Consider the following 10114-nt stretch of genomic DNA (forward strand, 5'->3'; position numbering starts at 1 on the left):
CGCGCGTCCCCGCGCGCTCCCGCCGCGCGCTCTCGCTGCCGCAGCACGGCCCCGGCGCGCTCGCCCCCCGCAGCCCCGCGCTGCCCCGCCGCCCCTTCCTCAGCTGCCACGAGGAGGCCAAGGCGGGCACGCTGCGCGTGGTGGTGTTCGGCTCCGACCGCATCTCGGGCAAGCTGGCCCGCGCCTACAGCCGCCTCAGGTGAGCCCGGGTGAGCCCCGGCCAGCGGGGCCCGCGCCCGCCCGGCCCGGCCCGGCCGCCCGCTCAGCCTCCGCTCCCGCCAGGCTCCAGGAGAGCTCCTGCCCCTCCCTGACGCGCCACTTCAGGCTCCAGTTCTTCTACGTGCCCGTCAAGAGGAGCTGCGTGGCTCCGTCCACCCCGCAGATGCTTCATCATCATCATCATCACTCCTCGGCGTCCCCGGGAGAGCCCCCGGCCCGGGCACAGGTGGGTGTGCTCTCCCCCAGTGTCCTGGGAGGTGGGGCAGGCTGAGGGGCCCGCGGGGTGACCCCCAAAGTCTTGTGGTTGTGTTCGAGGGTCCCAGGGCGAGGGAAGAGATGAGAATCTTGACTCTGCGTTTCAGACAAAGACCCTGGCTAAATGATTTTTCATGAAATGTGTCTGTGATGGTCTCAGGAGCCCTCCCTGGCCGGGACGGAGAGCAGCACCAACGACATCTCCCACTACCTCGGCCTGCTGGACCCCTGGTACGAGCGCAACGTCCTGGGGCTGATGAACCTGCCCATGGGCGTCCTGTGCCAGGTGCGTGTGTGCCACGGGCAGGGTGGGGTGTGCCCCTTCCCCTTCCCTGGGAGCTCTCTGGAGACCCTTCTGCCGTGCCACAGGGACACGAGCTGGAGGAGGGGCTCCCGGCGGGCAGCAGGAGGTGGGTGGGCAGCTGTGGCTGCAGGTGCCACCTGCCCCGTCACCCTTCTGACCCACTCTGCCGCCCCAGTGTGCCAAGGCCGAGGCTGAGCCCCAGGAGGACGCCCAGGAGCAGCTGCCCATCCTGGCAGACATGATCCTCTACTACTGCCGCCTGGCCACGCGCCCCGTGCTGCTGCAGCTCTACCAGACCGAGGTGGGCAGAGGGAAAGCAGGGTGCCTCTGCCTGTGCCAGGGCCAGGAGCTGCCCGTGGAGCACCGGGTGAGGCACAGCCACCCCGTGGTGCCGGGGCAGAGCTCGCTCCCCTCTGGTCCCCTGGGTGTGCATTGTGCCCTGGCTGATGCTCCTGGCCCAGCACTGAGAGCAGCTCCTGCCCTGACCACCAAGTCCCACGGGCAGTTTTCCACCCCAGTACGTTTCCCCATGCACAAAGCAGTGCCTGGCAGTGCTGCCAGCTTTTCCACACCGCTGGAATCTCTCCAGAGCTCTGCTTCCCAAAGCAAACCCCTCCCTGAGGCGACTTTTCCACACCCCACTGTGCCCGGGCAGGCGTGGTGGGGAAGGCTGAATTCGGGGCTGCAGCCCCTGCTTTGGGGCTGTGCCTGGGGACCCGTCAGGGCTTGGTGAGCAGAACCACACGGATTGGTGCTCCCAAAGCAGTCCCCAGACCCTGCTGTTGGCTCACTGGGCTTTTTCCCAGTGGAGTTCCAAGTGAAAAGGAGGGGTTGGGTTGGTTTGGGGATCTGCTCACTCGGAAGTCCAGCCAAAGGCAGGCACCACCCCAGGCTGCTGGAAGGTGCTTTGGGAACATGGAAGGTCCATTTCCTGAGGACTGGGAGGGGTGCAGGCTGCCTGGCCAGGCTGGGTCCCCTCACCCCCGCGTGTCCCCTCCTGTCCCCCCGGCAGCTCACCTTCATCGGGGGCGAGAAGAGGACCGAGGTCTTCATCCACTCCCTGGAGCTGGGGCACTCAGCAGCCACGAGGGCCATCAAGGCCTCAGGTCTGTGGCTGCCCCTGCACCCCCACCTGCCCTGGGGGTCTGAAATGGGGGAGGGGAGGGGAGGGGAGGGGAGGGGCCGCGCCCCGCCCTCGGCGGGGGCGGGGGGCCCCTAGCATGGGCTGCAGGAGGTCTCTGAGTGAGGATCCAGACAGCTCTTCATGCTTTGGGAGAGAAACATTCCACTGTGTATTCCCTCCGGGAGTGAAACCATGGCAAAGCCTGATTGTTTGTGCTGCTCTGAACTGGAGAATGGATTTACAATAAAACACCTCCAAGGCTGTTTCCTTCCTCCCATCACACCTGCCAAATGCAGCTCTTTATCTCTCCTTGTTACTGCTTGCTCCCTGTGCTTTGTCCAGGAGTGTCACTGATAAAATCCCTCTTTTCATCTCCTTGTTTTACTGGGCAAAGCCAGGTCTGTGTGTGTGCTTGGAGCCTTCCGGGTGTCATTTTTTGTGCTTTTATGTTAGGAATTTACAAGGTTAGTGGTGTTAAGAGAGCAGAAGCAGCGGCAGGGCCGTGTGGCTGCAGTTCCTCGGGGCAGCCAGCCCGGCTGCTGTGCTGAGGGCAGCTCACACAGACACCTCATGGCCAGCCCCAGCACTGCACCAGAAATACACAGCTGTATATATTGCACTATAGCTAAAAACAGCAAAACAGGGGGGGAATACTAGTGCCCCCTCTTTTGTGTCTATTGCCCCTTTTGTGTCTCCTTTGACCAGCTGCTTTGGTGTGAGCTCTGCTTGTCCTTCAAAGCAGAGCCCTAGAATTCCCCTTATGCAGTGTGCCCCCCTGCTCCCCAAACCAGGCTTGGGCAGAGCCTGTGAATCCGCCAGTGCTGGACCCGATGTTTCCCCTTGGATTGTCTGGCACTATTCGGTTCTGTTTTGTCGAGCCAGGGTTTTATGAGCTTTCAAAAGGGAACCTAATGCACCAAGGATAACTTAGCTATTACCTTTGGAGGCGAAGAATGAGCAGGATGGCTTCTGCTGCAGTGTTAGAAACAGAAAGGTTTAATAAAAGGCAAAATAATCAACAGAAAATCCGAGCCAGGTACAGAGGTCTGGTCCTGCTAGAAAACACATTCACAAAAGCCTCATGGTCCTTTTGTTCTCTCCTTTTCTGCCTTATGGCCCAGGCGGGACTTTTTGGCTCCTATCCAATTAGGTGACCCCAAGTTTTAGTGAAGTCTCTGGGGTCCTATGAGGTGGCTTTTCACCTGATCGTTGGGAGAAACTTCTGGGCTTCTTTTCTTTTTTGAGGGACAAAGGCTAATTTGCCACTCTGTCATTAGGGGGCATTCTCCTACACTCCTACATGGCACCGCTTCACAGCTGCAAAAAAATCATCCAGGGGGACAAAGAGCAGTTGGAAAGTGTCAGACCCAGCGTTCAGGCTAATTAACGGGCAGAAATCTGCCTGGACAAGCCGAGCTGGCTGTGGCCTCCACTGCTCTGTGCTCTCCCTGAGCTCTGAGCCTCTGCCCCGGCTCAGCCAGAGCCACCTTCAGTTCTGCACAGGGTTTTGTGTTGTGATTCCTCTCTGGATTCTCTGCTTTCTGCCGTTTTGCCCCACAGCTGTGCTCAGCCCTGTTCCCCTTTCCGCAGTCCTGGGAGTGCTGCTGTGCCAGCAGCCAGGGAAGGCTGCGGATGAAAAGCCCCCGGGTGATTTTTTTTTTTTCTCCTTGTTTCCTGCAGGTCCTGGCAGCAAAAGGCTGGGAATAGATGGGGACAGGGAAGCCATCCCACTGACACTACAGATTGCATACAGCAAGGTCTGTGCTGGCCCTGCTGGGGCATCTCCAGAGCTGGGCACAGCTCTGGGACACTCATGGCAAGGACATGGAGGGCCTGGAGCTGTCCAGGGCAGGGAACGGAGCTGGGAAGGGGCTGGAGCCCCAGGAGAGGCTGAGGGAGCTGGGAAGGGGCTCAGCCTGGAGAAAAGGAGGCTCAGGGGGGCCCTTGTGGCTCTGCACAGCTCCTGCCAGGAGGGGACAGCCGGGGGGAGGCTCTGCTCCCAGGAACAGGGACAGGAGGAGGGGGAACAGCCTCAGGCTGCACCACGGGGAGTTTAGATTGGATATTCTCCAATATTTCTTCACTGAAAAGGCTTTCCAGCCCTGGCACAGCTGTGCAGGGCAGTGGTGGAGTCGCCATCCCTGGGGATGCTTAAAGATGAGGGGTTGGTGCTTGAGGACTCGGCAGGGTTAGATTTAGAGCTGGATGTGACTGAAAGGGCTTTTCCAAGCTGAACCATTGTGTGCTTCTCTCTCTGGGCTCTGGCTGCTCCCTGCAGACTGCTGCCAGTGGCAGGAGTCACTGGAACGACGTGGAGAAGGTCTGCACCTCTGTCAACCTCAGCAAGGCCTGCAGGAGGCACGAGGAGCTCGGTGGGTCCAGGTGGCTGTGCCAGGGGAGGGGGCACTGGGGAGCGAGGGAATGGTGTGGATGTCCTGGCTGGGAGTGAGGGAGGTGAGAGTGCCGCGGACACGTGGCAGTCCCTGCTGTTCCCTCAGCTGTGCTGTGGGCCTTGGGAGTGTGCCAGCCCTCAGCACCAGCTCAGGGACAGAGGACATGTCCTGTCCCACTGTCCCAAAGCTTCCGGCTGGACAGACACCCACTAGGGCTGGGGCTGGGATGGCTCAAGCACAGGAGAGTGATGCTCTCCAGAACAACACTTAGCAAGGAGGAGCAGCAGGGAGAACTCCTCAGGTGAAGCAGGGCCGGGTGCTCGTCCTGCACCCACAGCAGCCTGCCCCACGTGCTTCCCTCAGCTGCTGCTGCAGCCTGGTTCCCCTCCTGCAGCTCAGACACAGCTCCCAGACACCTGCCTTGGCCTCAGGAGCCTTTGTTCTAATCAGGTTTCCAATTAATCAGGCTTTGAGCCTCTGAAAGGCTCCGAGGCTCTGGGTCCGTGGTGGTTTTGGTTGGCTCTTGTTTAAGAGCTGCTGGTGTGGCCACCAGACACGTCCAGTCCTGAGCCAGCTGAGGGGGTTTAGGTCCTTTTTCCTCGCGTGCCTGGTGCCTGGCAGGTGTTTGTCAGCAGGATAACCAGGGGAACGGTGTTGTACCAAACAGGAGACATCCCTCATGCTCCCTGGAGCTCCCCCCTGTCCCTCCTGCCCCTCCCCACCCGTGCAGCCAGTCCTGGGAGAAAAGCACCAGGAATGGGTTTCTCACCCCCCCGAGTGCTGCGTTGGCTGTTCCTGCTCCAGTTCAGGGCTGCGCTCTGGGGAGAACCTCTCCGTCCTTCCAAGAGGACCCGACCCCCGGACCCGGAGGTGTTCCCGTTCCGCAGTTTGACCACGGGGTGTCACTGTCATTCCAGGCACCGGAGGCGTCTCCGGGTGGGCTCAGGAGAGGCCACGGGGGGAGAGTCAGACTTTCCTCACGGCCATGGGCAATGGATTTTCTCCTGTTTGCAGCCCGGGTGGTTGAATGTTCTGTCCCGCTGTGTCTGGAAAGCAGCTGGAGCTGCAGAGGACATTGAGCGGGAGGGGAGGAGAGCTGGGGCTGCAGTGCCTCCCCCAGCCCTGGGATCCTGCTGGAGCTCCAGCTCGGGGTGCTCTGAGCAGTGCAGGGTTCCAGCAGAGCCCCAGGCCATGGCAGCTTCCTTCTCTTGCAGCCTCGAAGACAGAATGTCTGAACCTAACCATGACCGAGGTGGTCAAGAGGCAGAACTCCAAGTCCAAGAAAAGCTTCAATCAGGTAAGTGCAGCCCTGGAGCTCTTACACTGGGGGAGATGGGGGGGAGCAGGGCTGCAGGGAGCAGCTCCTGGGGCATCCCCTTGCTGCTGCCCCAGCCCCCTGCCCAGCCCCCTGCCCAGCCCTGGGGAAGCACTGAGGCAGCAGCTCCCTCACTCCAGCCTTTCCTCTCAGCAGATCAGCGTGTCCCAGATCAAGGTGGACAAGGTGCAGATCATCGGGGTCCAGTCCTCCTTCGCCGTGTGCCTGGACCAGGATGAGCAGAAGATCCTGCAGAGCGTGACCAGGTGGGAGCTGCAGCCAGGGCTGGAGATGGAGCATCCTGACCCATGAATCCTAGCCCCAGGCTCTGAGCTCGGCTTGGATGGATGCTCCTGCTCAGATCCCACAGCCCTGTTCCTGCTGGGTTCTCAGTCCCATTCCCACTGCCCCAAGGGTGCTCAGCCCCATTCCCATTCCCGCTGGGTTCCCAGCCCCGTTCCCATTCCCATTCCTGATGGGTTCTCAGCCCCATTCCCGCTGGGCTCTCAGCCCCATTCCCATTCCCATTCCCGCTGGGTTCTCAGCCCCATTCCCACTGGGTTCTCAGCCCCATTCCCACTGGGTTCTCAGCCCCATTCCCGCTGGGTTCTCAGCCCCATTCCCGCTGGGTTCTCAGCCCCATTCCCATTCCCGCTGGGTTCTCAGCCCCATTCCCACTGGGTTCTCAGCCCCATTCCCATTCCCGCTGGGTTCTCAGCCCCATTCCCATTCCCACTGGGTTCTCAGCCCCGTTCCCGCTGTCCCGAGGGTTCTCACCCCCACCCCACTCAGAGGTGGTTTCCTGCTGTTGCCCCGCAGGTGTGAGGTCTCCGTGTGCTACAAGCCCAGGGACTGTGACCCCCTGGCACCGAGGGGGTCCCCCGTGGCTGCCCAGGACCCCTCCGAGTTCCACTCCCTGCTGTGTTTGCCCATTGCCACCTTCAGTGGGGCACTGCCCTAGAGGAGCCGCGTCCCTCCAGAGCAGGCTCTGCCCACACCAGTCCAGGCTCAGGAGAAGGAAGAGGACACCCAGCCCTGCTGTCCACGAGCTCCTGCACTGGGGGGTCACTGTGCTCAGTGTGGGGGCTGAGCTGCTCCTGCTCCAGGCCCAGCCCCTGCTCAGGAATGGGATTTTTGTGCTCTGCTGGCTCTGGGGGCTCCTCAGCTGCTTCCTGGGCATCTCCTGTGACATTTGCTGGAGAGGGACCCAGCTCCAAACCCACTGAGTGACACCTGCAAGTGACAGCAGGGTTTGAGATCTCTTACAAACATTCCAACCTCCTTCCCCTCTCTGCAAGGCTGTAGGTACAGAAAAGTGCAATATTTGGGGATATTTATGGGTAATCTGACCCTATGAGCAAAGACTGGAAAAGCCTCGGGCTGTTTCTGGGCGGGTTTTGGGGATTGTAGCAGTGCTAGCAGCACACGAGCTCATTGCTGGCTCAAAGGAGCTCCCTCCCAGTGTTCCGTGTTCCCTGCATGGGTCTGGAAGGGACCCCTGGCACTGCTGGGGGCTGCAGGGTCAGCTGCAGTGGGGTCAGTCCAGGGGGTCCCCTGATCCTGCAGGAAAAGGACCTGGGAGCTCTTGGCACTGTCCCCAGGCCTGGTGGCACAGCAGCAGTGTCACTTGAGTCTCAGCCTGCCAGGGCGAGGGCAGAGCTCCTGGGGCTCAGGGTCTCTGTGTCTGCTGGATCCCCCATCCCTGCTGGGACCCCTCCTGTGCCCCGGCTCTGCTCCCTGCCCTGCTGGACACCTCCTGTCCCACTGGGCCATTGCTGGGGACGGCTTGCCCTGGGCCCAGGGCTGAGCACGGGGGCCCCAAAGGGTTTTCTCTCTGACTTTGCCTTCCCCAGCAGGTTTGAGGTGTGCTCTCCCCAGTGGGGCTGGGATTTGGCAGGTGGTTGCTCCTGTTCAGGGTTTTAAACCAGCCCCTGTCCTGTCAGACACTGCTCTTGGGGTCCTGGGATCCGTGGCCAAATCCGTGCCAGGACAGAAATCCCTCTGGGTTCAGCTGGCCCTGCAGCAGTCCTGGAGAGGAGAATTCCCATCCCACAGAGAAAACCAAGCCCAGACTCCAGGGACTCATACTCCTGGTGAAGGTTCTGGCCTCTGATGCTTTCTGGAAATGAGAGAATTCCAGGGTTCTTTGGGGTGGGTTTTGTACGTTTGTGTAGCCTCAGTAAATCTGTGTAAAGTCTGTGCTGATCTGTAAAATACTGTGCAGAGGACTTTTAAAGTAATTGTAAAATATTAAATGTTGATTTATTTCCAGTACAGGAGCAGTGTTTGGGTCGAGGAATTGCTGGGTGGGTGGGAGGCAGGGGAGGAGGCTCCAAGTGTCCCCAGAGGTGCTGGCCTGGGAGCAGGAAAAGGCTCAGAGTCATTGGCAAAGACAATTCCAGCACCCAGCACAGCACCAGGATTTTCCCTTCAGGTGCTCCAGAGTGTCCTGCTCACAGGTGGGTGACCAGGGATCAACCTGCAGGTAGAACCTGTGCAGTCTTTATCAGTGAAATGGTGTTTTCCACCCTCACAGGACATCCTGAGGTGCTGCCCAGACTTGAATGCTCTATGGTTTATTATTGCCATCTTTTTATCCCCTTAGTATGATTATTTATTCAAGGAAAAAAACAAACAGGGCGTATTGGAGATGACTCAGTTTACAGAAATGGAAAAGGCAACTTCAATGGCACCAGGGTCAGCCTGGCTTTCCCTCTCCCCAGATCCCCTCATCTTCTATATTTGCAGGAGCTGGACTAGAAATAGAACTGGGCTGAGGCCAGGGTAGGAAATAGAGCCACAACATCAGACGTGTTTGGTTTGAGACCTGTTCCCTTCCAAAGTGTGGAAATCACGGGAGCTGGGCTGGGCTGGGGTTGGAGCTGGGGCTGGGCTGTGCCGGGCTGGGCTGGGCTGTGCCGGGCTGTGCCGGGCTGGGCTGGGCTGGACTGGGCTGGGGTGCCTGCCAGGGCAGCTTTCCCTGCAGGTGGCAGTGGCGCTCGGGCAGCTCCTGACCTTGGCCAAAGCCCTGTGCTGCCCCCGGTGCCCCTCAGCTCCGCGGCCAAAGCAGCCTCGGGAGGATGGAGAGCGGGGAAAGCCAAGGGCTCCTGAACAGCAAGGCAGGGAGCGGGCCCGGGCTGCCCTGGCAGTGCCCGAAATAGGAACCCAGCGTCAGAGGAGGAGGAGGAGGAGAAACAGCCCCGGCCCTGCCCGCTGCTCCACTAGCACTGCCCCCTGGCACTGCCCCAGCTGCTCTGGGCACCTGTGCCAGGGCCTGCCCACCCTGCCAGGAAGAATTCCTCATTCCCAATCTCCCACCCATCCCTGCCCTCTGGCAGTGGGAGCCATTCCCTGTGTCCTGTCCCCCATCCCTTGTCCCCAGTCCCTCTCCAGCTCTCCTGGAGCCCCCCAGGCCCTGGCAGGGGCTCCGAGCTCTCCTGGAACTTCTCCTCTCCAGGGTAGCACCCCCAGCTCTGCCAGCCTGGCTCCAGAGCAGAGGGGCTCCAGCCCTCAGGAGATCACTTCAGGAGACAGAGTTTTTCCATGTGAGGAAGATTCCAACTGCTTCAAAACCTCCTGCACCCCACCCATGACCAGGTAGGGCTCCAAAATACCTATAAATCCCAGAGCACAGTGTTTGCAGGGACAAAGGGTTGCTTTGTGCCTGGCCTGCCACACAAGAGGTTCTTTCTCTGCTTCAGTTTGGTTCTTCCCTTTTTCCCCCCACTCTTCTGACTGAAGGCTTTGTGTGAGCAGGGTCATACCTGGCTCTTCCTCTCCCTGTGGCCAGGAGCTGATGTTATCTGGGGGAATTTGGCAGTTCCCTGTGCTGCTCTGAGCCTTCCTGTCTGCTGTGTTTTGGTGTTTCATGACATCAGAAAATGTGGGGAACAACCTCTTTGTGCCCCTTCCATGGGCTGCCACAAGGCTGAGGCCCCTCAGCAGGAGGAGAGTTAATGGTGCTGTGACAGAGGTGGGAAGAGGAGGGGAAGGGGTAGGGTGAGGCTGGAGGGTCCCAGCAGGACCCTTCAGTGCAATGGATTTTGGGCTTTGGATCCTGAGCTTGGTGGCAATGAGCAGGTGCGGGGTGTGTGCTGTGGGCAGAGCCCTCCCCTTTCCCTGTGCAGGGAATGGAGCCCAGTTCTGGGGCCAGACAGGGGGTGGTGAAGGCTTGGGGCCTGCAGTGCCCAGCGGGGAGGGGAGGAGTGCAAATCCTCTGGGGCAAGAGGGCAGTGCAGCAAAGCCAGAGCCCGGGCCCCTCCTCTCATCCCATGCAACGTGTGGGGCCAGCCCCAGCCCTGCCAGGGCCTCTTCCCGCTGGAATTTGCATGGCAAACACGAGAGCGTGGCAGCTCCTGCCCGTGCCACAGCTCCTGCACGCTGGGAAGCTCCTGCTGAGGAGGGACACACAGAGGCGGCAGCAGGACAGGAGGACAGGCTCGGGACAGGGCTCTACTGAGCTCAAACCCTCACCTGGGCTCTTGAAGGCGCTGACTGTGACCCTG

General features: G+C 60.3%; 1 protein-coding gene across 1 annotated transcript in view; it reads left to right on the forward strand.

The window, feature by feature from the left end:
• Positions 1-7871, forward strand: part of PIK3R5 (phosphoinositide-3-kinase regulatory subunit 5) — a 40323-nt gene extending 32452 nt beyond the window's left edge. Inside the window, exons 11-20 of the mRNA XM_039703737.1 lie at positions 1-199; positions 283-445; positions 635-760; positions 954-1079; positions 1791-1884; positions 3582-3658; positions 4180-4273; positions 5509-5591; positions 5766-5875; positions 6429-7871. Coding sequence (XP_039559671.1) covers positions 1-199; positions 283-445; positions 635-760; positions 954-1079; positions 1791-1884; positions 3582-3658; positions 4180-4273; positions 5509-5591; positions 5766-5875; positions 6429-6570 — 1214 coding nt within the window. The 3' untranslated portion in view covers positions 6571-7871. The remainder of the gene's footprint in view (positions 200-282; positions 446-634; positions 761-953; positions 1080-1790; positions 1885-3581; positions 3659-4179; positions 4274-5508; positions 5592-5765; positions 5876-6428) is intronic.
• Positions 7872-10114: the final 2243 nt, after the last annotated feature.

This window comes from Passer montanus, unplaced genomic scaffold (genome assembly GCF_014805655.1).
Source record: "Passer montanus isolate IOZ18808 unplaced genomic scaffold, ASM1480565v1 scaffold168, whole genome shotgun sequence".
NCBI classification, from domain to species: Eukaryota; Metazoa; Chordata; class Aves; order Passeriformes; family Passeridae; genus Passer; species Passer montanus.